The sequence below is a fragment of the Lagopus muta genome, chromosome 21 (genome assembly GCF_023343835.1).
Source record: "Lagopus muta isolate bLagMut1 chromosome 21, bLagMut1 primary, whole genome shotgun sequence".
Taxonomy (NCBI): Eukaryota; Metazoa; Chordata; class Aves; order Galliformes; family Phasianidae; genus Lagopus; species Lagopus muta.
This window is the reverse complement of record NC_064453.1, coordinates 2,607,367-2,634,898: the sequence shown is the minus strand read 5'-3', so window position 1 is coordinate 2,634,898 and position 27,532 is coordinate 2,607,367. Positions and strand designations below refer to the sequence as shown.

At 48.1% G+C, this 27,532-nt stretch overlaps 1 protein-coding gene and 1 long non-coding RNA gene across 5 annotated transcripts; both read left to right on the top strand.

Annotated features, from left to right (window-relative positions):
- The first annotated feature begins 3,831 nt into the window (after positions 1-3,831).
- On the top strand, positions 3,832-19,054 carry C21H1orf159 (chromosome 21 C1orf159 homolog). 4 transcript variants are annotated; one of them, XM_048967810.1, is made up of 11 exons: positions 3,832-3,927; positions 4,644-4,765; positions 7,924-8,079; positions 8,215-8,305; positions 10,099-10,174; positions 12,025-12,129; positions 12,972-13,037; positions 13,374-13,508; positions 14,578-14,603; positions 14,908-14,938; positions 15,950-19,050. In XM_048967810.1, exons 4-11 carry the CDS (start codon positions 8,234-8,236, stop codon positions 16,045-16,047), a joined length of 609 nt encoding a protein of 202 aa, XP_048823767.1. In that variant the 5' UTR covers positions 3,832-3,927; positions 4,644-4,765; positions 7,924-8,079; positions 8,215-8,233; the 3' UTR covers positions 16,048-19,050. The 4 variants fall into 4 exon arrangements, with proteins under 4 accessions (XP_048823767.1, XP_048823766.1, XP_048823769.1 ...); XM_048967809.1 differs by lacking the exon at positions 3,832-3,927 and adding an exon at positions 3,935-4,122; XM_048967812.1 differs by lacking the exons at positions 3,832-3,927; positions 4,644-4,765 and having other exon boundaries at positions 8,031-8,079; positions 15,950-19,051.
- Positions 19,055-19,631: 577 nt separating this feature from the next.
- LOC125703249 (uncharacterized) lies at positions 19,632-25,361 on the top strand. The gene is made up of 4 exons (XR_007380806.1): positions 19,632-20,554; positions 20,776-20,906; positions 24,407-24,505; positions 25,247-25,361. It is a non-coding gene; the product is annotated as an uncharacterized LOC125703249 (long non-coding RNA).
- The last annotated feature ends 2,171 nt before the right edge of the window (positions 25,362-27,532 follow it).

The following is a 27,532-nucleotide window of genomic DNA, read 5'->3' as shown; positions in this document are numbered from 1 at the left end:
AGATCCAGAGATAGAGGCGTGAGGCTGTGGGTCATGCGCTGCCAGTCCCCCAAACTATGGCAGCTATTTACTTTCATAAAGGCAATAAAAAACCACACCAGGCTCCTTCCTCCTCCTGCAGATCCGTGCGTGCCTTTTGAAGTATGCCGTGAATTTCCTGAGTATGAGAAAGATATTTACAACATTGCCAACCTGAGCCCCCAGGGACAGCCCCATAAATGGCGAGAAACCCCACAGTCAGCGAGCAGGGAGCCCCAGGACCACCCCATCCAGTGGCTGTGACCCAAAGGTCCTGGCAGGAAATCCTGTTGCGCAAAGCTGTTTCCTTGTTGCTTCCTTTGCTGTAGCTTATTTTTTTTCCTTCTCTCAGAAACAATCCATCTCTTGAACGCTGAGGAAGCGGGGGTTTTGTTGTTTCTTGGTTTATTCTTTGCTTGGCTTTTCTCTTGGGCGCTGGCGATGAACGCCACAGCCATGCTTGCTCGGTGCTCTCCTTGCACGCTCTGTAAGTACTGAGCTGGGAGCTGATAATTCCGTGGCTCAGCAATCCTTCTGTGAACAGAAAACCTGAAAAAGGCCCCGATAAAGGAGGATTGCACTGAGCTGTGCCCACGCACACGGCAGCGAGGAAACGCAGCCGCTCGCATCTCCCAGATAATGAAGCTCTCCAGGTGAGGAGAGCGGATTTCCCCCAGCACTTCTTAGGTTGTGCTGCTGTGATAAGGGCTCAGATGTGCCTGGGCTGCCCAGCATCTCATTCCGCGGCGCAAAAGGGAAGATGAGTTTCTACGTGTGTGTGACCACACACTTCACCAACTGGAAGGACCGATTTTTTCCTGCTTTTTGTAGACGTGTTTTTACGACGCTGTGTGTTCAGAAAGGGAGGATTGCTCAGGAATACGAGCTCTGCACTGCGGAATGCAATTCACTTTTTAATAAAGCCCGAGAAGAAGTCAATCCATTGCTGAGGATTTCTTCTCAATGTGGTAGTAATTAAAGCTGTACATTACGAGAATCATTACCACTTTCATACGCTCTCATGTTTATTTATACAGTCGATGCCGGATCTTTGTTCTCGCACCAACAGCCTCGGGAGTCATTTTGGTTTCTCCCTCCTCACCTCTTTGCCCTCCCTCCCTTGCTCTCAGCTGAGAAATGTATGGAAAATGTTGACTAAGCCTCAGAAATTGAACAAGATTTAAACCTTATTAGGACTAATTCATTTAGCTATGCATATTTGGTAAATTTACCTTCCACTAAGCGTGCGGAAATAAATGGTTCATTAAGAATGATGAATATTTATGTTTTTCCACTTCCCACTTCTTGCATAGGAAGGCTTTGTTACATTACAAAGGACGAACACCTAGGGAGAGAAGAACCACATCTACAATTGCACAAATGCAATTTGCAGAGCATTGAAAGGTTTAGCTAATAGAAACGTCAGAAATCATCCCAATTCTCTTTTCAATTGCACATCTAAGGTACTTTCAAGACAGCATAGGCAGGAAAATAATATGGGGTGAATTTGGATGTGAGTTCTTCTATCAGAATCGGTAGCAAGCTTGGCCAGAAGAACCATCCCAGCATCTGTAATGTCTTCTGATCATCATCAGGCTGTGTGCGGAGCATTTCTCTTATCCCCTGCTCTAAACCAAAGAGCCATCGTGCCCATCTGTTCTGCTGTTCTGAAATCTGGAACATCTCCTGCTGTTTATCTTGCTCCACAGCTTCTGCTCTGAACAGTTTTTCTTGTATTCCCACAATCTCTTGCATGGACGTTCAGGGTTTTTCATAAAAAGCAATTGCAGTTTCCATCCCAGAGCACAACCTCGAGGGGAAAAAACGTGGAAAGGGAACTCACAATTAAAACAAAGCTGGTAAGTGAAGCGCTGCACGTGTTTGTTCTGGTGGTATTGAAATCCCTCCTTAAAAGAAATAGCAGAACACGTTGCTTTGGTGGTAGTACACTCAATTCAAGCTATCCATGAAAACTGCCCTGGAATAACCCCCTTTCAGTTTACCCACTCAAAGACTTTTGCTGGATAGGAGCACCACGCATGGCAGCAGATACCCCCATGTATTTTAGTTCAAATGGCCAACACTTGCGATATCTCTTGGCTTGGCTGAGAGGTGCTTCTCAAAAGGTCTTTCCTCTTACAACTCAGACGATGAGAAGGGAGTCCTTTCTGTATTTCTTGCTTAAAGAACGGCTGGGTATGCCCAGGGTGCTAACTGTAAAACCTGCCCGATCCATCCGATACCATTGGAAACACAGCTCTCCCAAAGGGCTGCCATATATATCGGTGATACATCGAGCTGTTTTCCCACTTAACAGAAATATTGCCAGTGGATTAGCAGACCATGAAATCGTGTCAATTGCTGGCTGTGATTCTCCCGACAAGCCAACTGATGTTTCTACTTCTGCTATGTAGGTCAGATCCGCTCCGCAGCTATAACATTCTGCTTGAGTGCCTTGCTGTGTCTCACCCAGGTAATCTTCCAGGAAAAGCACAGATGAGCAAATGTATTTGTGGAACGGAGTATTGTTTACCATCTGGTACGAATTGTTTGAATCCTGTTAAATTTTTTACAAAGAACATGTATATTCTTCTTAAAGGCAGAAAGCTTTTAGGCTTGTCCTTAATATTAATGCAAATCTAGCAGTAGACTTCTACGCTTTAAAGCTGACGTGAAAGAGAAAATGCTTAAGCCATCCTGTTACTGCTTTGATCAGAACCAGACCTTCAAAACCGTCACTGCGAAATGAGCGCTTCTTGCTTAGTAAAGAGAAACCCTGATATATGGGACAGAGGCAAGCAGCTGAAAAGTGCCATTCCAGAGAAGGAGATTAAAGATTACAACTAATTTGGGGAAGTCTGAATAGAATCGAGTACACGTAAGAAGCAATGCTTTAATTTACTAGAGGTAGAATAGTGCAGATCTGGGGAAACTTGTCAGTAGGGGCACAGATTGTGTTTGCTCCATATGATTCCATTTTTCAAGCTCCTCCATAAGGACAGGGTATTCACTGAAGAATGTCGCTGGTCAATGAGAAATAGACTGTGCTCCAAGGACTGCGGCTTTCTGCAGTAACCTTCGGCCTCGTCCCCATCACCAAAGCTACCAAAGCATCCTTCCTCAAGCAGCTGGGCCAGCTTGCTTCTTCGTCCAATAGGGGAAATCTTGGTGGCTGCCTCAACCGACAGCTGAAAGCCAGGCAATCACTAGCGACACTGGATTAAAATAATTCTTACGGCACTGAATTAATTCCTACTGTGTTGAATTAAAAGCAGTACTGAGGTACAGGAGACAGCATCTGAGAAGAATTTATGAATCGTGTGTCTGGATGCGGTCAGTTGTCACGGTAGCTCACATTTGCTCACGCAAACAATGAAAGTTTCCACAATCTCCCACTTTTTCCCTGCTGTCAGATCGGAAGAGTCAGTACAGAAATCTGCCTGAGCCACATGTGCCTGAGCCACATTTATGTCCTCATTCGTGCCGGAGAAATATGTGCTCGTGAGCAGAAACATATTTTGGGAGGACTGCAGTGGCAACAAGGAGGGACTAGATCTACTTCATTCAGTCGTTTTGTCACAGTAACTCCCGTAGAGCACAAGGCTCAGGTGGACGTGCCCCTGCCCTTCGGCACTTCTCCCTCGGTGACCAACTCCCCTCTCAGCGCCTCAGTCCCCTCCCCCCGCCATTCCTCCTGGGGCGTCCGCGTCGCCCAGCAACGCCCAAAATGGCGGCGCCCGCGCGGTGCACGCAGGGAGTTGTAGTGCCGGAACCCGCCCTTTCCTCGGCGTGACGGGAGGCGCGGGACTCCCTTTCCCATGAGGCACCGCGCGCAGCAGAGCGGCGCCGGCGAAGGCGCTGCGGGAGCGGGCTGAGGGAGGGGATTTACCTGAGGGGAGGAGGGCTCAGGTAGGGCGCGGCGCGGTGCATGCTGGGACCTGTAGTTCGCAGCGGCGGTGCGTTCGCCGCACCCCTAGGGCCGGCGAGAGACGGGAGAACTACAAGTCCCAGGGCGCCGCGGGAAGGAGCGGGCAGGGCGCCGCCTGAGGGCGGGGGGTACGAACGGGAACCTGCCGGCGGTGCTGCCGGAGGACGCTTCCTCAGGTGGGGAGAGATCTGCAGGGGGTGACGGGGTTCCTCTGGGGCGGGAGGGCGCGGGATCGGCGGCTGAGGGCCAGGGGAGCCCGCGGGAGGAGCCGCGTTGTTCGGGCAGGTGTGGGGGGAGAGGCCCCGGGGCGCGGCCCAGGCCCGGCCCTGCCTGTGTGCGCTGCGCGCTGCGGGCCGCGGGGCCGAATTGCTCCTGTCGTCGTTTCTTTACGCGGTGAGACCGTAAAGCCCGCTATAATAACAGGCTGCGATCCTGTCTGCTGGCCGAACGGCCGTAAACAACGGTGTCGGCGTGCTCCGGGTGCTCGTAGAGGTGTAAGGGAGCCGAGGCTGGAGCGGAGAGCCTCGCTGCCTCGTGCAGCGTGTGGCGTTAATCGCTGTAAAGTCATTTACGAGGGCAGGGGTAGTGGGTCTCTTCGCAGGTGTATGCTAAGAGAGCTGGAAAAACAAGTCCCACTTCAGCTCTCGTTTCCACGAGGTATTTTCTAACCCTAACCGGCAGCTGTTCTACTGCTCAGATCCTTTGTGAGACGGTGTCAATGGGAAACTAGCAGTCAGCTGCACACCGTCCGCCTCCAGCGTGGCCCTGGGGAGCTGCAGTGCTGCTGAGAGGAGCCCAGGAGTCTGCAGGCTGTGCTCCGTGAGTCTGCCTTTTAATTTCTCTCTGATACCACTTTGATTGCGGCCAAATCGAGGTCCTGGCAGAGCGTAACAAGCGGTGGAATGGGGGTGATGCTGTTTTCCGCTCCCATCTGTTGATCTAATTGTAAGACCACCTGAAATTTAGCAGTGTGTTGCTGCAGGTTTTTTCCATGTAGCTGAAGGAATACCCTGATGCAGTGCTCCAGCAGCAGGCGGGGCAACAGAGGTGAGAGATGCAAAGCTGTATGCATGCAGAATGTAGACTCAAAGTTCAATGAAAGGGCGCTCGATTCCAGGAGTGGGAGGAAAGCATTCAAGTGCGTGGTATTTATCGTGAGTTGCTTGCCTTTTTTTTTTGTAAAGGCAGCGAGAGGAAGAATTTACTCAGTGAATGTTGACGCGTTCTGCTTATGCGTGTTGTGTCACTTGAGATCCGAGCTGACAGCAACTTGAGATTTCTTTCAAACGTGGAGTTCTGGTGTGAAATACTAGTCTTAATTAAAATGTCTGTGTTCTCCTAACTGTGTTGGCGTCTCAAGCATAAATACATTCTAATTTGGGCTCCAGCTTGTGCGTGACATTATCTTTTTTTTTTTTTTCCTTACTCCAAAGAGAAAACGCTGCCAAACGTAAAACGTATTCCTTGAGCTTGTAAATTGTTTTGCTGTGGGTGTCACATCCTGATCAAGCTCTCGTTTAATTTAAATACACAGCTACCTCATCCTGAGCCACGGTTAGTCAGAGTGTGTGCTGGAAGCCTTAAAATCTGTAGGGCTTTTCCCTTTCTAAAAAGAATAAAGTTGTGGCACAAAATGCAGTTCAGGTCGCTAACGGAGCAGTTCTGATTGACTGGTGGCTGGAAAGCAATAAAATGAGTTATTAGTTCTGCAGTTTTGCGAGTGAGGACCAATGAACGGTCCAAATCCCTGCTGAACGTCGCTGTCTCGATTGGAAGTACTGCACTTTGTTCTTCAAAAAAGCTGTATGCTTTTTTTCCACATTATTACAAGTGAAGAATAAGGATGCTTGGCACCATCGATGGGTGCAAACCTAAACCAACAAGTAGATATCCAGTATTGCCTTCGTGGCTTGATTTCCACCCCTCCACATTCAGACAGATGTTCTTTAATATTTCGCTGGCAGAAAAAGAGCCCTGCAGGATGTGAACGAGTGGTTCTGGAGCTCGGAGCGAAACGTAAATTGAGTCAATGGAAGTCTGATGCGTTTGGGAGTTTGAAAGCAATTTGTTCGTCTGCTTTCACGCCTCCGAAGCTGGTTCAGTGGTGTGTATATAAAGTTCACATAGCGTGTGTCTCTCTCACAGACATGTAATGAAAGAAATTAAGTTGCTGATGATTTGAGAGCGAATAGATCCAGTGACCTAGTTCTGCTGGAACAGCTGCAGGACATATGTTCCAGTTTGTTACATTCGGTAGTGGCTGGGAGTGACTGCCCGTAAATGCAACAGTGTTGTCGATTATCATCTTAATTTATTGGAGGAGTGGAGATGCAGCCCGTGTCGAGCTTTTGTGAAGAGGAGGATCAGGCTCTTAGCAGTGGCCGGTTTCCCAAGTGTTTTCTTGTTCAGCACAAGGTGTTCCTGAAGTTGAGTGTTTTTCTAGATAACAAGAATATACTTGTTTAAACAAATGCCTTGTTCGTCTCTGTTTCTCTAGTGCTTACAGATCAGGTATTGACAAAAAAATCCATGCAGTTTCCAAAGGCATGACAAATTCATCAACAAATGTCTTTACTGACTGTGATGATCCTCCCCAGAAGAGAAGCAGCAACGTTTGATTTTTGAAGAGAGGCAGTCAGGGAAGCTTTGTGAGCGTGCTTGTTGAAAATACGTCCATCCACACGCACGTCCTCAAGACTGCCTTGATGTTAGACCTTTGCTGGGTCACAAGTAGCTTCTGTTCGCTTGAAATGCGCTGAGGAAGAGAGTGTTCCCTACAGAGCTGCGAGCAGGGTGTTCTTGGCTTCTAGAGCTACGTGCTGCGCTGTGGAAAGCTGCTCCTTTCATCTTCTGAGGTGAATTCACCTTCTTTGTTAAGGCAGGTGTTGGTGTGAGGTGTCTTGTCACCGCTGCAGCTGCTTAGAAAGGTAACATCTGTGCTTGGGGGCACTGATCTGGGAGTCGTATCTCCATCCTTGTTATGCTTAAATGGAAAAGGATCCGTGGCAGTGCGAGCTCTTCCTGCTCTGTCCAAGTCCTCGTTAGCCATACAAATGACTTGTAGCAGTAACACTGGAGTGTGGTTTTTGGGATTGTCAGCCCTTGGTCTTGGAGCTTTTAGCTGATAACAGAGGGTAGCCATACGTTTTCCCACTAAGCTGAACTGTTTTTGCTGTGAATTTGAGGCCGCAGGTTCTGTGCACGCGCTTTTTTCCGGGAGCAGAGTGGAAGTTAATCGTAGGAACCATTCAGTGGTTTTGTTTTTCAGAGAAGCAGCTTGCCAGGGGTTGTGATAATGTCTTTTAGAGTAATTTGAAATTCATCCACTGGAGTTTTATTTAGCAAAATTAGTTGGGGAAATGACTCACTGGAGAGCTTTTCCCTACAGCCAAAGGCTTTCTTTCCTCGTGTTACGCTTTAGCTAGAGGAGCTCGTCTGCTTCCATGTTTTATTTATAACAGGAAAGACTCTGAAGGCACCAGGCTGCAGGTAGGCTGGCTGTGAGGTGTGGCTTCCCACACTATTGAGCAAAAACCAGGCAGACACTGTAGCACCAACAGAGGAAGTGTCTGAGCAATGCGGATGGAGCGTGACGTAGGGCTCAGCAGTTCAGCCTAACAACCCAACCTAAGAAGTGTGGACTTTGCTTAGGCTGTGCGGAGTTGGATGAGGAGGATGGAGGGGGGGGGGAGGGAGGAAGGCTGATAGCCGGTGGCACGGTCTGCTCACGGAGGTCTGATTTTAGGCAGTTGAGAAATAAGACTTATTAGCAGATAGGCTTCAGTAACGCTTCGTGATTGCGCTGTCATGGGAGAAATTAATTGCAGCGCTGCCTTCTCGAGTGGCGTGTGCTCTCTGCCCTGATACGGATCCATCACAGCTCAGCGCTGCAGGCAGAGGAGCCTGTGACTGCGGGGAGGCTTATCAGCAGTGGTGCCAGGCAGTAACTGTTCTCTTGCAATCACGTTGATTTTCAGATGCTGGGTGTGGAACAGTCTCTGCGTGGCCCAGTTTGGAGCAGGCTGATAAGGCTCCTTGTTTCTTAGCAACCACGATCTGCCATAGCCAGGAGCCTGCCCTTCTGCAGCTGGAGGGAAAATTCTGAATGTCTCAAATCTCTGTCTTGCACCAAGGTAAGCCGTTCCCCTTGGCATATTTAATTTAAAGGCCTTCGTATTTGAATAAAAGGAGTGTGCTGGCAAAAGTTCCTTAGCAAAGGGAAAGCCTAACTTCTGTCATTAACGATCCATTTCCTTGTTCTTATTTAGACTGTTGTCTTTCCTGGGCATGGAGGTGCCGTACATCCTTCTCTTAACCAGACTTGTAGCAGAAGTTGCCAGCAAATCTACTGAAAGTTCGGTAGGTACTTTGCGTTTTTGTCGTGATGGGGACTGTCAAACCTAGAAGAAACAGTGTATTTTCCCTTCCTGTTGTGGTTTATTGAAGGCTTTGTCATTGAACAGAAATGAGTGATGCTGGCGGTCATTAACTGAAGCGTTGACAGGGGGTTGACTTTGCTGTGAGCGCCTGTTAAATTCATGCCAGTCGTGTGCCCGTAGGCTCACAGGAATGCAACTGGCAAAGCTTTGCACTGTGAGGGAAAAAACACCTCCATGATTGAGACAACACTTTTCAAGCTGCACGGTAGGTAGTTCCACTGCAGAAACTCCAAACTACGGATACCAAGAAGTGTTCTAATGACTGTGGAGCTGTGAAGCCAGTTCTGTTTCACAGGAAAAGGTCAGACGCAAAATTCTGCTTTTGGGAGAATTTTTACCAGCAGTGCCTTGTGGGAAACTGGTCTCCAGGAGGTTATCTGTAGGTTTTCTGGCTCTTCACCTCCCTTGTGACGCGCTGACAGTTTTAAGTCAGCCTTCTAATTACACTTTCATGTCCCGAACGTTTCTGCTGACAGCTTTGATCTTCGCCACCCCTGGATTTGATGGATTTTTGCCCACGAGCAGAATAATGCCGACTGTTCTACGTTAGGTACATCCAGGTTATTTGTATGTGTGAATACAGATCGGATCCAGTTACTTTTGACCAAGAATACTTCCTCTCTTCTTAAGACCGATTAGCCTTGCTGTATGCTTTAGGGGAATGTATCCAGGCAAGTTGAAGAGGCACCGGACTTATTTTCCTTGCGCAGACTCGGAGAGTGGATGTGCCCAAGCCTATACAGAGCGTCAGTAACGTTCTGCCAAAAGAACTGCAGAGCTGATAACAGCCATCTATCTCTAAGCTTATGTCACAGCTTGTTGTAATTTGTAAATCATTTTGAAATTGGCTTTTATATAAAGCAACGGGAAAAAAATAAGCTCTTCTTGCCTTCGGGATATGTGAAGTTACTCTCATGCTAAATGTTGAAGGAAGAAGCTTTTGCATCTCTGCTGATTGCTTTGCCATATGTAGATGTTATCTTCAGCTGCGATATGGGCGTTCAGTGAAAACTGGTTTTTGCCAGCCGCGTTGCTAACAGCGTGTCTCTATTTTGAGTTCTTTTTGGGATTTCCCATGTGTGCGAGAACGCCTTTGCCGCTTTACTGACAGCAGTGGCAGCCTAATGCTGACATGGTGCGTTTCTCTTCCGTGGGTCTGTTGTAGTTAGAAATGTTGGCAACGTCCTAAAGAACTTTGGTGAAGGGTTTCAGTATCAAACTCTTCAAGATCGAGGGAGAGGAGGCACAGCACGGCTGCTCGGACTTTGTGTGGGTCTCTGGTCAACAAAGCGGGACGAGGGGACTTAAGGACTGGCCCTCAAAATGTGTCCTGTTGTCTCAACTTTTCGCAGCCTCGTTCCCTCTGCTTTCAGCACAAGGGCAACTCAGTGGGCTATTGCCATCTGGGAACTGTCTAGAAGTGGATCTTCAACACTTGTGTTACAGGAAGTTGTAGCAGTGCCATGTGATCAGCTACGATGGCAGCAGTCACTGTGAATATTTCTCTCGTTCTGCTGCTTCCCACCAACCCTGTGTCCTCACGGCTGGTCTGAGACTTGTGTAACAAGCGCTACGTCCTGAGAAAAAGGCTTTGAAATGGCTTCTTCGTGCAAAAGTTTGGTCCCCTGTGTTCTCTGTGGATGTTTACTGCAGTATTTGTATAACCTTGAAAACCGTGGGGAAACACATTGCGATGATTTTTCTTTTTCTTAGGTTTCAGAAACGGAATGTTGTGTGGATATGTTGGAGTTGAACAGTTCCTGTCCAGTAGCCAACCAGTGCAGCCCAGGTATAGTGTGGTTTTCCTTAATTAAACCCCAGATTATTTTTGACAGTGAACATACAGCGTCCGATTTAGTGGGGAATGGAAAGAGAATAAACAACGAGGTGAACTTTCTCCTTATGTGTACAGGATATGAGTCATAAGAAGCACGAAATGTCCTTGCACGGTAAGTAGAATAGACGACTATAAGGTTTTATGCTTTCTTTTTTATTTAGCATGCAATTGGATTATGCAAGAGCTGTTTTGGATACTTGGAGGTCCATAAAAGGGGCATAAAAAGCAAAAATGCTGCGGTGTGTTGTAGCGTTTAAGAACAGTTTTGGTGTTGCCTTGTTAGCACAAAGCGCCTCGTTCTTCTCGTCCCATTTAAGTTAATGTTTTTCCCTAAATTGAGTATTGTTTTTTTATTAATACTGCGTACTCTGTGTTTAAAATCAGAGTAAAAGACAGAAAATGGCTTCAGAGCCCACAGCAACGAGAGAATCGGTGACTTAAAAATTGAGGTGCCTTTCTGGGCTGTTCGGATGGTTGTTAAAGCTCTATAAGCCTATCTAATTTCGCTGCCTCGTTAGGTTCTTAAACTGTTGCTTCATTGCTACCTTCATTTCTGCTCCTGAATGATTTTAGACGTGGTATGAGCATAGGCTCCAAGCTATGGGATTGCAATCTCTGAAGTCTTCCTGTAAACGGATAACCTACCAAAATCTTTGGTGTCAGATGAAGACTTTGATGTTTCCTTCCTATTACTATGGAAAGGCTTGGCCCTTACGTTGGGTCCGTTTGTATTTAGATTAAATGTCAGATGTAATTTATTGCTGTGGGCATCAAATGTGCTGTTTCCCTCTAAGGAAACCGTAGTAGCAAAGCTGTTTTCAAATCAGCACCGTACTAATGGTTTGCTTTATGGGATAATTGATACCAGTTTGGCTCAAGGCTCTGGAGAGCTGGATTTTAGCCAGCCTAGTAAGTTTTTTGCTTTAAAATGTAGACTGTAATATGATCCAGGAGGAATATCTTTCTAATCTTCCTGTCTTGAGTCTAAGCCTCAAGTGAAACCGCCGCAGCTTTATTTTATGACATGAAGTTGTTATTGAAGATGCGCCCTAAATTTTTTTATGTATTTTTTTTCCCCTCTTATGAAAGAGATAGCAGGACGTGTGTTTAAACATAAATCGAGAGGCTGGAACACTGAAGTCATAGAAGATGAAAGTTTAATCAGTTTCCAGCCCGCGTGGCGGGGTGACGGATATAAAACACTCACCATCTGCTGCGGGAGAGTTGAAACAGGCTGGGGTTCTTCTAAAGGTGAAACAGTTAGTGCAATACCTGAGAACACTGAGGCATGGAGAAGGGCTAGATCGCAGCAGCGCTCGTACCTTGAGCTTGTCACTCTTCAGTTGATTGACTGTGGAAACTCCAGCGTCTTCTTTCGTCCAAGCACAGCCAGGTCCTTAGCATCTTTGCCCCTGCCCGTTTCTGTTTGCTGTGCTCTATGCAACAGTGTCATTAAGTTCTGTTGTAGCAGTGCACGACCTCTAAAAAGAAATGGCTGAACGATGCTGCGTTTTTAGTGTTGAGGAAGGTACTTGCAGGTTGTCAGATGGATCCCTTTTGTCTTCAAGCTAATGAAGCAGTGAACTGAGCTACGCTGAAATTTCCTTCTTGGAGCTTTTCCGGAATGTAACTTTATCTTTTTTGCTCCTTAAGGGGTTGTGTCTTGTCTGGAAGAAGCGCTCCGAAATGCAGCCTGCGTGGTGTGTGGGATTTGTTACCTCTGCCCCTCTCTGAAGATCAGGAAACGTCTCTGGTGCTGTTTGTCTTGTTTTCACATCGCTGTGCATCTTATTCTTCTGCAGGTTGTTACAGACGATGGAACGAGGATGGGAGTAGCAGCTGCATTAAGTGCAAAAACGAAACTCTTCCTGTCGCTACTGTTTACAATCTGACTGATTGCAGAAACAGTGAGTCATTTCTCATACTGCTATTCTAGCTAACAAGATTTCTCCTTGCTTATGCGGTCCGACGAAGACCGTTCAAGAAGACGTCAGGTGTTGCCAAGTCTCTTGCACCATTTGTAAAACTTCATCCTTTTCCGAAGCCCTAACGTACCTCAGGGGTTTTGAACGTGCAGTAAAAGATGCAGAAGCTTTGGAATTGAGTTGACAGGAACTATGCAGCGCTGTGGAACCGTTCCAGAACCTGGAAGGGTAAAGAATGCAAAATGTTGTATTGGAATACCTAATTTGTCAAACAAAGCGCGACGCTTAGAGGAAGAAAAAAGATAATTTGGCCCGATGTCAGATCTTAAAACTAAGTTTGAAACATGAAAATGATTAATCCTACAGGCTAGGACCTGTATCGACTATGCTTGTTTGATACCGAGTTTTGTGCTTGCTTTAATCTCTCCTGTCAAAAAAGACACTCGCTGGGGGCTTTTCCAGGGGACAAAACAGCTCAGGCACTGCTCGAGCTCCTGAAAGTCTGTACTGTGAAGGACAGATTCGTTTTGTGCCTGTGGCTTTTGAGAGGTGAGATTCATCCGATCCCTTGCAAATATTGTAGTGAAGGAGATAAGAAACTTGATCTAAGGTATGAGAAATGCGCTGGCGAATGGTTTTTGCTTCCTTTCTGGGAGTTCCTCAAGGTGGTGGTAAGAATGCTTTCAAAACTGATTTACTTATTGGAGAAACTGGGATTCTTGTATAATTTCAAATAAGTGCTGATAAATACCTTCTCCCAGAGTTTTTCAACGAATGCATCGTCAGATTTCATTTGAACAGCTTTTTTTTTTTTTTAATTACAGATGGTATCAGAGGGATGAATTTCCAGATGAATATAAGCACTGTAACTCCTTTCATACAGAACATAGGTGAGTAGTTGAGAATAACGATGGGATGTAGGCCTCACAACTCCTCGCTGTATACGAAGCCCTTCAAAACGTGGCATTTGGAGCAAGTTATACTTTTTTTTTCCCCTGGAAGACAGATTTAATCCCAAAGGTGGCAGCTCCTTTTACTTGTTCTGCCTAGCTTTCGTCGGGAATCTTTTGTAAGCCTCAGAGCTGAATTTTGAGGTAACTGTATCTCACTGAATGGTTCTTTCATCTTGCCCTATCTTCGTTTAACCCTTCTGTTAGAAGAGATTTGTAGTGGATATTGGGCTTCCCTCTGAGCGCTTGTTTTGGTGTTGTCTTTGTGTTTTACAGGGGGTCCGGAAGTGGCAGCTTCTCTCATCTTAGGGACGTTTTTCATCAGCTTATTCCTGATTCTGTCTGTCGCTTCTTTCTTCTACCTCAAACGTGCCAATAAACTTCCTGATGTTTTCTACAGAAGGAACAAAGGTAAAAAATACTTCTAAGTAATTGCTTCAAGAAACATCTCAAAAGGTTTGCTCCTCCGAGACAATGCAGAATACCAACGTTTCCCTGCTCTGTGCTTACAGCATCGTGTTTTTCACTGCAGAGCAGAGGGTGTGCGCTCACAGCTCTTCAGTCTGAGCGTGCTTAGGTGCACATTACACAGTGTCTCACTAACCTAGCTGTTGCTTTCTGTAGCGTGCAAAGACTCAGTGTTGTACTAGGCGTTAGCTGTCACTGAATGTTAATGGGGACTTTTTGCACACAGAGCATTTTAGCACAGCGCGTGTATTTCAGTATGCACAATGTCAGGTGCTTCAAGCCGTGCAAAAAGCAGTTGTTTGTTCCTGAGCTGTAGCGCTGAAGGTATCCTGTTTACCGAGGATGTGTCAGCAGCAGGAGAAAGGGAACAGTGTGAGAGGTTTCTTGTTACTGTGCTTCTCAGTCACCCGTTTGCCCTCTGAAAGCAGGATCTGCTGGGACTCACAAGGGCCGCCTCCGTCTTGCCTGTTTGGCACAAACTCTCCGAATCTTCCTTACGACAAACTCCAGCTCTGCATTTGCTATGTTAGAGCTCCTTCTGTTGAACAGAAAGCCGGTTTCTGGTTTAGGTCAACTAAGCAAGTAGGCTTCCTCTTATTTTTCAAAAGAAAGAGGAAAAAAGAGAGGGGTGGCTGGAGCAATGGGTTCACTTATTTGGCTAAGAATGTCACACGTAGCCGTGGCGAGTTATCGGCGTGTCGCTGTGCCAGGCTCTTCTGGTACTGGCTGAAGGTGCCGTTCTGCTGTTGGAGCTTCTGTAGCATAAAGAGATGCTGCCTGGGCTGCCTTCTCAGAGAGGAAAATGAGCCGTTCTTGGAAACCTTTGCAGCCCTTTAACCTTGAAAAGAGTACTGCAATACGTCCTACTCATGGGTGGTCTGCTGATGTCCTAATCTGTGCTGAGGGTCTTTGTGACAGAAATTTTTTTCAGTGGAACTATTCTGTTGCACACAGGTATTTAACATAAAGCCACTAGCAGGTCTGGGTTAATGATGGTTTCTCTCTCTTTCAGCGTCTGTTCTCCAGCCTAGTGAAACAGTAAGTAAGATTTGTTTTTCCACTGAGACTAAGCAAGCCTAAAACATCAAGTAAACAGTAACGAGTCATTTGCGAGCTGCTTGATCTGTTATGAGAAACAAGACAAAACGAAACGGTTTGGGTTCTTTGAGCTAGAAAAAATGTGACAGCTGAATACTGGCCGTGTGGATTATGAGTTGCTTTCTCTAAGACAGCGCTCGCAGTAAGCAGAATTGGAACCCCGCAAGGTTCGTGTGTTTGTTTTAATAAGACCGAAGAAACAAGGTGCTTTCTTTGACACAATTGTTCTTCTCCTGTTACACAGGCATCCATGATACCTCCCCCAGCTACTTCAGGTGAGAGACTGTTCTATGGGGCACGCTGCTACAAACGAAATGTTGCCTGTTTGTTAGCCTCCCTCTCGCACGTTTCATTGCTGGGAAGCAATGTCTCAAAGCAGTTACGCTAAGAATACTCAGCAAGTGAAAACAATTACTTTTAGGCCTAGTATAGAACTGTGGGATCTGTCAAGAGCACAGAAATCTGCTGTCCAGAAGCCCTTTTGGGTGGGATTTATTGCTTTAATTAACGCCGCCACACAGTATTGATGCAGCACTGTGCTGTAGAGAAATCAAAGATCTATTTTTATTCTCATTGAGAGGAAAGTAGGTGGAAGAAATGGGTTTTGAAGAACAGCGCAGTCTGGAGCCCAGTTTCAGGACTGGAATCCTCTTTCCAGTGGCAGGCTGGCTGGTTTTCAGGCTCGCTGATCTGAAGCACATCAGCTTCTCGAAACAAGTGGCACAGACTGTTTGGGATGTAGCGTTTGGCGCGCGTGTGGCGAGTGGGTTGTTTGTACATAGGCTGTTTTGACAAGGTGGGATTTTAATTGGCGTGAAAATCGATCAGAAATACAGTTCTCAGCTCAGTTTTCTCCACAGTTCTTCCACGTTTCAGCCTATAAACATCGCTGGTTGAGATTCGCACTGTAATGCACCGGTTTAGACCAAATCTCTGGAATCCAAACTTGCTTTTTGGTGGACATCCAAATTTGTGCTACCTGTGGGAAATAGCACATACTGTTCTTACGCGATCAGCGAGCCACTGAGAACCTAATAAAGCTTGAAGTGTCTAAACGTGACTTTCACCAAACATATTAAATAGGGCAATAGGACACGCGTACTGTATTTGTGGCCTTTTTTTCCTCAGCTCTGCGCAGGGGCGCGGGGTTTTCTGGCTTATTTAAAGGGCAGAATGAGTTTGGCCGCCCGGGGGCTGCTGGGGGGCGCGTGTCGCTATGAATGAATGAGAAAGGCACGCTTCTGCAGCAGGTGCTAACGGTGATGTTTCTGTGCCCGCCGTTTCAGTTCGGAAGCCGCGATACGTCAGACGAGAACGGTCACTGGTGACATCCGCATCCGCTGCTATGATACCATCTTCCGAAACCAGGGTCAGCAATGTTTAGCCTTCCCTCCCCCCCGAGGACTCTGTAACTGTACGCAGCGTTGAAGAAACTTTTTCTGAATCCACTGAAGTGCCAGGCAGCCAGCGGCCGACCGAAATGGGAGCCAAACGACTGCGTCGAAAGAGTTTGTGCCAAAAGCGACCGGGGCAAGGAGCTCGCGTGCAGATGCTGAGCGGCGGGCCGCGTCCAGTTCTGTGAACTGCTTTCGTCATCTCGAAATGCACTATTCCAGCTCTGTGGTTTCCTTTGTCTCCCACAGAGGCCGCGTTTAATCTTGACAGTATCTGCCTTTCTTTGGTACGCTTTCAGTTTCGGCAAGCTCTTCCTGTGTCGCGATGCGTTCTGTAGCCCCAGAGCGGAACTGGGGGAAACCGAGGATGCGGGGTTGTGTGAAGGGCCCGTTTGTAACAGCAAACACTAAGTGCCACCGCTTTAATGTTCTAGGACAATGTAACAATACTTAAATTGTGATATTAAAAAGCAAACGAACACAAAAACACCTCCTGAAACGTCCCCTTCCGCTTCTGAAGTAGCTGAGCCTGGTTTTTAACTCTAATTACAGACCCACCGTTCGAATACTGTTAGTGCTTTTGACAACTGGCTGGTAGGGGTTGGATCCCAACGGATTCGTACGCTTTGGCAGCTTCTCAGCTAGCTTCAGCTCAGTCCTTGAGTGAAGAACCATTCGCTCTGGCTTTGTAGTTGGTAGGCTGCTCCGCCTGTCCCGCAAAGACACTCTCTAGTATCTTCCTTGTGCACAGCAGGTGAAAAGAAACCAAAATTCCTGCAGGGGCTCTTTGCACCTGTTAGACGTGCCAATGAGCGTCAAGATGAACTTGAGGGGTCGGGTGAATTTCTACGGATGCAATAAACGGTTTCTTTTCTCAAGCCTTTCCTCAACGCGCCTGACTTGTGCAGGCCAGCACCTTAGGGCAGAGTCCTTGTTGAAAGCACCAGCCTAAATAGCTCCTCAGAGGCCCGCTTTTGCCCATCTGATGCCAGATGAGTAGCCACTCTGGAAATTGAAGTAGCTGTACAATCTTCCTTGCTTAGGCTAGGCTACCTCGCATCAAATTGGTTCCTGGCACGGCTGACTGTTGCCATGTGAACGTTGGGATTGGCACGGCGGGCACAACGGTACGGGCGTGAGAGTGGGTGACAGGGAAATGACTGGAAGACTTGAGGTTGCTAAATTGGTGGAAGCGTCGCTGTCACCATATGTGAAATCATCTCTAAGCAGCCTGTGCATTCCCACCTACCTGTGTTGCTATCGCCTGTCTTAGTTTAGCTGGAGCTCGGTTACGGGTCTGTGCTCCTAAAATAAATTACTTTGAAGCTTTTTATCGTCAGCCACTGCCACGAACATAACGGTCGGGAACCGGAACAGTCAGTTCTCTTCAAAAAACGGGAACGTAAGTGTCATGAGCTGATGCCATACCCACATGGAGAGCGCAGACCTTTTTATCCGGATTCCTTCTCTCTGAGGTTAAGAGCTTATCCAGAGCGGTAGGCACAGAGCTGGGCAGGGACATCTTACTGAATAGGCCTCTTTTCACGCACGTTTCAGTGCAGCTGCGTGTCCTCGCATCTCTCTCCTTACGAGGCAAACGAGATCTCCTCTAGCATCCAAACAAGCGAGGGCGAAGGCTGGGGATAAAGAAAAACCCTCAAAGAAGCAGCCTGCCCCCGAGTGAGGGGAAAAAAACAAAACCAAAAACAACCCCACACCACCCTTGACTTGCTGACACAGAAACAGCAGATCGTCTTTCTGTCAAAAGGGAGTAAAAAGCTTTTGTTCTGGCAGGCAAAACTAACGACAGCAGAGATGCCATTTGAGACACTTCTGCTTTCAATCCGAAGTGAGCTTACAGTTCTTACCTTCCCTGTTCAGGAAGCGGCAGTTTTGGCTGTGATTTCCATGGCTTTCTCACGTTTGTGCCGCCATGACTTTTATTTCTTTTTCCCCCACGCTGGGAAATCGTTGGCAGGTTATAGGTTTTTCCCTGACCTCAGTTGCTGAATATTTTCTTAACCTTTTGAGGAAAAGGAGTAACTATGCAAATACCGTAACGCCAAGAAAAGGCACCTTTCGAAAGCAGGGAGCTTCTGCTTGCAAGCCTGTCAGTGATGATAGCGCATCCATGCGTTGCTTAGTTGCAAGATGTACTGTTTCTGCACGTAAATTATTGAGGGATCGTTCGCGTCGCAGCGTCGTCTTATCCTCAAGCGCGCACCGTGACTTTGGTTGCGTCCAACCTCGGTGCCGTCAAGTCCTTCCTCAACCACAGCATCTCCTCCTTTCTGCTGCTTCTCCCCAGCACGCTCTCCAAGCGCAGTGAATGCTTGTTCCTGTCTGTTTGTTTCAGGATCTCTTCTCCTTTTGTAATTGCTCTCGGACGCAGCGGGCTCCTGATCCAAACGGTTCTTTATTCATTTGCGCTGTCAGTGTAAGCATAGGATGTGGTTTGCTTTCGGTCTCCCTCCACCGTAATACCAGACATAATATGTAGAACGGGCTTTAACAAACCATGATATTTAATGTATTTGTGTATTTTTTCAACTGTGCCAAAATAATAAAGGTCTCTGAGCTTTTCTAACGACTCTGGAGGTCGTTCATACGTTCCTTTTCAAGCGGAGAATGAAGGGAGCGCCCAAAAGAGCACCCAAAGCAGAGCCACGTGTCAGCTCGTGCGTCTCGTTACCTCCTCTAACCCTGGTGCTGGAAGGAAAGTCAAGCCCAAACGGCGCTACCTGTTTCACAGGGGGTTACGAACTTGGATGTGGGGACTTTCGGAATCGTCCCCTCGGAGAAAGCGTTCTTCCCGTCCCTTTCCTCCCTGGGAATTTGATGCTCTCACCCTGCTTCTCTTTCTGACTTCCTTCTTTGCGCAAACCTCGCTTTTTTCAGTAACGTCTTTGTGTTCTGAGCCGCAGCTGCCAAAATCACCTGTAATAACAAGAGCTGAGCCGAAAGAAATTGGGATGCCGAGCCGCGGAGCCTGGAGTCCTATGAGGCTGCACAGCCTCACGTGTGAGATGCTGCCTTTAGTTAAGTATGCTGACGAGGGAGGCAAAGCCAAACGCCTTAACGTCTACCACACGTGTGCTGCGAAGAGTCAAAGCTCGGCTGTCAAAGCCAAGGTGACAGCGTAACATCTAAGGAGAAACTGACCTGGAAAATTATCCCCGTGGAAGAAGACTTCAAAGTGGCTTTGTCAGTTAAATGGACTCCGAGCGCCGGCGAGCCCGAAATATAGCAGGTTTCAGGAGGAGAAAGTGCCCAGCATCCTTTCCTCCTTGCCATCAACCGCCTGACTGAATTCAGACAAAACTGGCAGCAGGCGATGGGGGGAGGACTGTAAGCAGGGACGTTGTAACGACTGGGAGCAATCGGAGATGCATTTTGCACCCCCAGGGGAGCCGTCTCCCTTAGTGACGTGACACTGTCTGAAGGTGAGCGCACCGTAGATGAAAGGCAACGACCGTCACTCCTTGTAAGCCTCAAACCTCGTGTTCCGTTACAGTCTGACATGCAGTCGTAGCAGAAATGCTAAGTCACAGCTTGCACCAGTGATTGAGCACCTGGTGGGAAGGCAGGGCCAGGGGAGCTCAGGTGCACGCAATGTACCCGAGTGGCAGGAAGGGGTGGAGGCAGGATGCACCCCCTCCCAGGCCTCATTTAAGGGCTGGCAGCGAAGGGGAGAGCATCTCCCTCGAGATCCCCGTGTACCTGAGGCCTTCTGAAGGCAAGCAGCTTCTTTTCCTTTGTTTCTGCACCTACGGCTGTTGCATTTGGGCCTCAGTTGTCGGTTGAGTCCTCAACTGCTGCAGCCTGGAGCTTTGCTACTCTGCTGTCATCGCTGTTGTGTTACATTGTGTTACAGCATTATAGCAGTTACAGGCACTTCAGCAGGCTGGTGTCATACGTACAAAGAACAAAGCAGGAATGATGTTGCATGCAGGCACACTGTAGCGTTTTGCTGAATGGCCGATAGGTACAAACCGCGTGATTTTGCTGTGTGCAACCAGAGTGACCAAAGCCCCACCTGCCTTCGTTTAGGCATTAATCAAAGCTCAGGGATGTTGTTGTTGTTGTTGCGAGGACAACTTCTGTCCTCACCTTGAGCTCTGTAGGTGTTGGGTGGTGAGATCCAGCTGCGTACGGCAGTGTGGAAACGCCGCCTGCTCCAAAGGGCTGAGCGCAGCAGGAAAGCAAGGCGGTGCCTGCAGGGATGTGACAGCAGCTTCAGTTGGCTTGATTTCTTACAAAGAGTCGTGCTTGCTGTATGGGAACTGCTGCGTCACGGCCTGAAGCTCTGATGGATCACCTGAGTGGAGCCTGAGTCAGCCAGAGGAGCACAGCTGAAGGCAATTCACCTGTGCTGCCGGATGGGGTGGAGCCAGGCTCCCCCCCTCCTAGGCCTATTTAAGAGCTGGCTACCAGAGGGGAAGGAGCTCTTCTGCAGATTGCCTCTGCTGGTGTTTTGGGAGTGAGCCCAGGATAGGGGTAAGCCTTCTATTTGCTCTTTTTTGTTATCACAGTCTGCTTTGCCTAACTCTCTTTTTTATTTTGTGATTATAACATCCTAATATTCTTTGGTTATGCACTTACTTACTGTTTGTGCTGGGTAGCATACTGGTGTGGGCTAACACAGTATCACCAAGAGAGAGATCAGGGGTGACAGATGCCTGCAATCCACCTGTTTGCCTTCTGTACCTTTTCTTTAGCACGCCGCTGGCCTCGCACGAGATCTGCGTGTCGCATCCCAGAAGATACGACTTGTGTTCCCCATCAGCATCCCCTGCTTTCTACGTGAAAACTGAGCGCGCGTCACAGCTGGCAGACGAGGCAAAAGAAGGTAGGAAAAGCTGAAAATGCCATTCGGTCTTATTTTGGTGGCGGGCTGTGACCTTTAATGTTAGAACCAAACCACGAATTGGCCGTGGCAGCACAGGAAATTACAGAGCAGACAGAAGATTCTTCAGTTTGAGGGACCCCTATCAGCACAGAATTATTTTTAGCCCGACCTTGTGTGATAAAGCAGGTTTACACAGTGAGGTGCAAACAGTCCTTCGGTAGCTTTGCCGTTGTCCTTGTTGTAAGTTAGCAGGACTCGATTCTCCTTCAGAAAGCCCTGCGGCCTTGGTGGCGTGGCGGCGTGCCCACGGTCACGCATCCACCGGAGAGGCAAGAGCCCTTCTGAGCTCTGTGTGTAAACAACTCCTCCGTCAGAGCAGGCTTTGGTCCAGCCGGCTGGGAGCCGCTGGGAGCTAAGCTGAGGAGAGCTGAAGGGCTGCGTCTTCAGAGAAGAAGCAGCGAAATCAGTCGCTCGAGGCCAGGCTGGCTGCGGCTCTGGGCAGCCCGGTCCGGTGGTTGGCGGCCCTGCACGCAGCAGGGGGGTCGAAACCGGCTGATCGTTGCGGTCCTTTTCAACCCATTTTTCAACCAATCCGTGATTGTACGGAAGCAGGAGAGGTCAGGCTTTTGCTGAGGCCACGCAGTTAGCTAGGCTTCTGTCGCTGCAGGGATAAAGAGAGCTATCTAGACGGAGTCTGGCATCACGCGCCGCAGTTCGGAACGAGATGAAACGTCATTTCTTGGCTCCGCTTTTGCCCGGATCTCCAGCAGGGTTCCCTTGTTTCAGCGGCCGGTGCCGCGGGCCAAGCGCTGATCTCCCCGTAGGCGTTTGTCGGCGTTATTTATTGACGAGGTGTGAACTTCAGTAGGTTTTGTCCTCGAGAGGTTTTGTTTTGTTTTGACGCTTCGGGTCGTTGTCTCTTAGATCCCCGAGCAAGATAAAGCAGAAAATCGCTTTTGTGCCGAGTTTCCGCGGGCTGGCCGGAGCCTCGGAAGGACTTTGCGGAGAGTTCTTTGTGGGGAAAGAGGCCGGGAGGGGCTCTGGGTTTGCATAACCCCTTTTTCCTCTGTATTTACTGTGGCGGTCCCGAATCTGAAAGGCTTGCTGGTTTTCGCTTAGGCTTCCTTTCTGGTGCGCAGAATTAGGCAGGTTGCTTTCAGCGAATGGAAACAGTCGGTTGTTTTATGAAGGAACACCCTTGGAAATGCAGTCAAGTCAGCGCCAGCGATTGTCTTAGGCTTCTGGTAGAAATAGAGCCTGAGCCGAAGGGTGAGGTTCCAGGTTTAACGTTCTCGGTCTCGGAGGCAGGAAGTGGAGAAAAGCGCAAGGAGTCTTAACTTAGAAGAGGAGAATTTCCTCCTGTAAGGATACCATTGCAGGAGAGATCGCTTTTCGTTTTCACTGCCCAAACTCGTTTCGGTCAGGCAGAAAACAGCCCCGCTCCCCGGCGCCGGCGCTTCTGTCAGCCAGCACGGCAGCCGTCGATATCCTTGCTCTTCAACATGGATGAAGGCGAGGTGTCTAGGTAAGGGGAGTTAATTTAACGCTGTCTAATTCTAGTTATTCTGGATTCTGTTATTAATTCTTCTCCCACGGGGGCCTTCGCTTGTCGGCCGGCGGTTCCGCCCGCCCTGCAAGGAATCGGAGACGCGGGGTAGAAAGGAGCGCTTCGCACCACGTTTTACAGCGACAAACGGCAGGCAGCGACGGACGGTGCGAAGTCCCGGCCCTAATCCCCCCTTCTTTCCAGGCTGTCAATCATTCTGGCAGCCTCTAGCAACTGCAAGCGAGCATCCGTTGTTAATTACTTTTCCATCCATTTCCGAGGAGGACGGCAAAGATCGTAACGAAGTTAATTGCACGATAGATTAGAGCGAGCTCTGAACCACGCAGGGTATTTCATTGCTGACAACGTTTGGATCGTCAGCTTTTTTTTCTTCAGATGGAATAAAGAAGCAAACTTTAACACAGTGTGAGAGAGGCGCTATTATTTTTATTTTAGAGTAAAAAATTCAGCTTTCCCAGGGAAACCAGCATTTTCCCAATGGAAGCTGACATTCCAGCCTCCTAAGAGAGCTTCTGCAGCTCTGCTTTAGTAACGGGGAAAAGTTTTTGTCGCGTCTCTGAGCAGGCGTCAGCCGAGCTGTGCTCAGAACAATACTGTCGCTGCTGTTGTTATCAGTTAATCGTTACGGTCGTTGTGGTTTTACCATCCCAACGCAACAAGGGTTGAGGCCGGGCGAGAAACGTGGAAGTAATGAATAGCACCAAATCAGGCTGTGCTCGTGCAGCCTCGGTGCAAGTTTCCAGCAGCTTTCAGCAGAGCCTGCACATCTGCTGATGCCAGTGTTGTGTTGTGCTGTAGCGGATGCCCGCAGGTCGGGGCTGGGAACGGCAGCCTGCGATCTTAGCCTTGTGTTCTCACATCCCCTCCTTCACACCTCAGCATGAGAGCTGGTGTCACACTGAGAACAGTGTGCAGAATGAGGGAGGGGAGGGACGGCGCTGCAAGGCGAGAGGCTTTCCTTCAGGCTTTGCCGGTCGAGGTCAGGCCAGCTGCCGGAACAAAAAGGCAGAGCGACCTTCAGGCTCACGGAGACCGCCCCGAGGGCCGTAGGCGCTCAGGCTCTGCGCCACAAGCGTGCGATGGAGACTTTCTAGTTTAGTTATAGAGCATTAGAAGGCGTGTTGCAAATAGAGCATTCCAGGGCCGCTTCAGAACTCGGGGAGGGAGAAGGGAATGGGAGCTACTTCAGCCGTTCGTGCATCTTCGGAGAGCTCTGTTTGTGATCTCCTGCTCCCCTTGACATAGCTGAGTACTGCTGTAACAAAGGAATGTTGAAATAGCACTGAAGAAAGAGTTGTAGAATAGAAGGATAGAATGGCCTGGGTTACAAAGGACCGCAATGCTTCTTGCTACATGCAGGTCCACCGACCAGCAGCCCAGGCCGCCCAGAGCCACATGCAGCCCGGCCTTGAACGCCTCCAGGGACGGACGGGGCATCCACAGCCCTTCCTCGGGCCCCCTGTTCCGGTGCATCACCACCCTCCGGGTGAAAAACTTCCCCTGCTATCTACCTCCATCTCCCCCACGTTAGCTTAAAACTATTTCCCCCATGTCCTATCGCCCCATGTAAACAGCCGTTCCCCCTCCTTTTTATACACTCCCTTTAGGTAGTGAAGGACACAGCAAGGTCCCCTCAGAGCTTTTTCTTCTCCCTGCCGAACAAGGCCAGTTCTAGAATTGTTTGCGGAGGAAGGGTCTCTTTAGAGCTCCCAGGCCCACCTCCAGCTTCAGCAGCACTCAGCTTGTTACTTACTTGCGCTCTTCTGAAAGAAACAGAAGGACATACACTGAGAACCGATTGCAATGGTGGCAGTGAACTGTAACAAATGTTTATTCTTTCACCTTTATTGTGAATGGTTAACCATCAATATCAATGCAGACTCATCCTTAACAGAAAATGTTTTCCAACGCAGCTCCTCGCTTTTTCTTTCAGATGACTGAAGGTACCCGAAACAAAGCAGCTCCAAGGAAGCTAAGGCGAGGAAGACCAGATTTGTAAGAGGTGGAAGACCAGATTTCTAAGCGTGAGAGGGTAAGCACCAGTCTTTCTTCCTCTTTGTGGCCTATCTCATAAGATGCCCTAAAGCATTTAATTGTTTACCAAGCAATTAACTTTGTTTAGTTTTGTTAGATATTTTAGACACAATTATCTATCTTAATATGTGATATAACCTATTTGCAATAGCTTGTTTTTGCGAAGCGCTAAGTTGATTTGCGTGCTAAGTTCTTTCTGCATTTGTATGTTAACGGCACAGAATAGACTCTTGCTAATTATACTTAGGATTAGCAGAAACTTTATCGGCAGTTAGCAAGCAACAGTTAAAGCAAGCCGGTAAGCTATATATTCACAATGAAACGAGAAGCGGCAGCTCAGCTTCTTCCATTTCAGAACATCCCATCTCCTTAGGTAAAGTTAAGTTTTTCAGAGACAGATTCTAAGTAAAGGAACAGGGCTCAGCAAAAGGCAAAGAGCACACTAACAAATAACTAGTTAGCTCATTACGAAGCAGTCGCTCACAGAGCATAGTTCTGCTGCAGAATATCTCAGTGTCATTTGTAATAGCTGACTTGTACAAAGGCACATACGGAAAAATACACTTAATTCTTTATTCATCTGGCACATACAGATAAATACATTTAATTCTTTATACATGTCACACATAAATACACGTAATTCTTCATACATTCCATTAAGATTAGGTTTTGAAGCCCTTAATTTTTTCCCCTTAGAACCGACTCGCTGATTCCGCTTTTTGCTTTTTTCTCTCCACAGAGCAAAGAAACCTTCTCATTCCAGAACACGACTTCGAGCTGGAACAGAGCAGCTTCACCCAGGAACCCAAAAGCCTCAAACCACCAGTAAGACACCGCCATCAATTGGAGACAGGAGGCATTCACAAGTACATCTTCCCACAGACAAAATGGACCATTCGTCGACGGTAAGGTAAGCCCGAGGCAGCAGCAGAAGGGGAACCCCGCCACTCCAAGCAGCAGCAGCTTAAGTCCTCGTACTCACGCAGGGAGCCCCTGCAAGAAGGAGATTAGCAAACGTTTAAGAACAAGCTAATTAGAGATAGATAGCAAGTTGTTTGTCAGCAAAAGTCAGCACCCCTAGCCTGCTAGCACAACACTAACTTTGATAGCTCAGCATCCTCTTAACTAAGAGACTCCAAGGGGCCTTTCAGGACAGTTTTATTTTACTTATGCTCGAAAACCAACTGAATTCTCTCCGCAGGCTGAGCACTGGACCCCACTCCTCCAAGCCTCATCTCCCACCTCGCAGCCCCAGCCTAAGAGCAACACGACAGCTCACAGGTATTCCCCCAGACCCCCTTCTCAAAGAGGAGCCGACCCCCAACTCCTGGGGACTCCCCACGGGCAGGAGTCCCCCTCAGCCCCCTCAGGGGAGACTTCTCCCCTGGGAGGGACCGATCCCCCCCCCAGGGGGACACCCGCCAGGCGGGAGTTTCCCTCTACGCCCCCCCGCAGGGGCGTCTCCTCCCCTGGGAGGGGAGGTCCCCTCCTTCCCGCCCCGGTGGAGTCTCCCAGCAGGGCCGCCAGACCCAGGCAGCAAAAGAAACAGACAGCGAAACCCACCCACCCTCCAAAAAAAAAAAAAAATAATCTCTTTACAGATAGCACACGCCCGGGACTCTAGCAATCAAGAAAAAACTTTATATATTTTTAAATTTAAAAATATATAAAGTTTTTTCTTAAGTAATTAAAGTAATATATAAAGTAATTAAAATTAAATATAAACTTATTTTTCATTATTTTCAAAAAATCTAAAAACATTTTTTTTAAAACCCCTAAGTCCTAACCTAAAAACACCGAGCAAAAAAAAAACAACCCGAACTAACCAATTCGACAAAAAAAAAATCTCTAAAAAACACTCCAGACAACAAAACGCACTAGAAACCCAAACAGACCTCTTGCGAGACAAAAGCGCGCAACTACATTGCAACTACAACGCAAAGATGACCGCCCTCTTACAATTGCTCGCCTAACAAAACTCCAACTACCCGCTTCCGTTAAAAAAAAACACTCCGAAAACAACCGAGACAACTCCGACACAAAAAAACTCAACGCTTCAAACCCAACAAGCACGCAACTACATTGCGACTCAAACACAGTCCTTAACGCTGATGACCGCCCTCTCGCAATTGCTCTACTTCAGAAACATCTCCAACTAGCCGCCTCTATTAAAAAGATACTCTGAAAACACCCCGGACGCCGCCAAAACCGAAAACGCTTGAAACCCAAACAGACTTCTACCGAGACAAAAGCGCCCAGCTAACGACGGGTGACCGCCCTCTCGCGATTGCCCGGCATCCAAAACATCGCCCGACGACTCTCAGCTCTAACGAACCTCTAACTAGCCGCTTCCGTTAAAAACAAACACTCTGAAAACAATCCAGACGCCGCCAAAAACCGATAAAACCCTAAACGCTTCAAATCCAAACTGACCCACCGCGAGACAAAAGCGCGCAACTACCTAACAACGAGGATAACTACCCCCTTACAATTGAACAGCTTCAAAACCAGCTCCAGCTAGCCGCTACAATTAAACGAAATACTCTGAAAACATTCCAGACGCCGCAGAAACCGAACGCTAAACGCATCTGAAACCCAGACCTCTTGCGAGACTCCAACCCGGCCTCTCGCAACAACGCCTTCTTACAATTCCTCAGCTTCAAAACCAGCCCGAACACCGCGCCGACTCTCGGCTCTCCTAACCAATCCCCAAACAGCCGAATCCACTAACAAAATACTCGGAAAACATTCCAAACGCACCTCTGCGAGAGCAAAGCTACCGACTACAACTTCCAACCCAGTCGTTGATAACAACGCCTACTAACAACACCTTCACAAGCGCCTCTCTTCACCGGCACCGACAACAAAGCCCGCAAAAAACACTTCCTACAATCGCCCTGTCCCCAAAGCGCTTGCCTGGAAAGGGGGAGACCCTTACAGGACGCTGCGCTCTGCTATCGACCCGCTACGGCCCTAACGCTCACCGAGTGCGCCGAGAGAGAAAAATAAAACCGCCTACTCACCG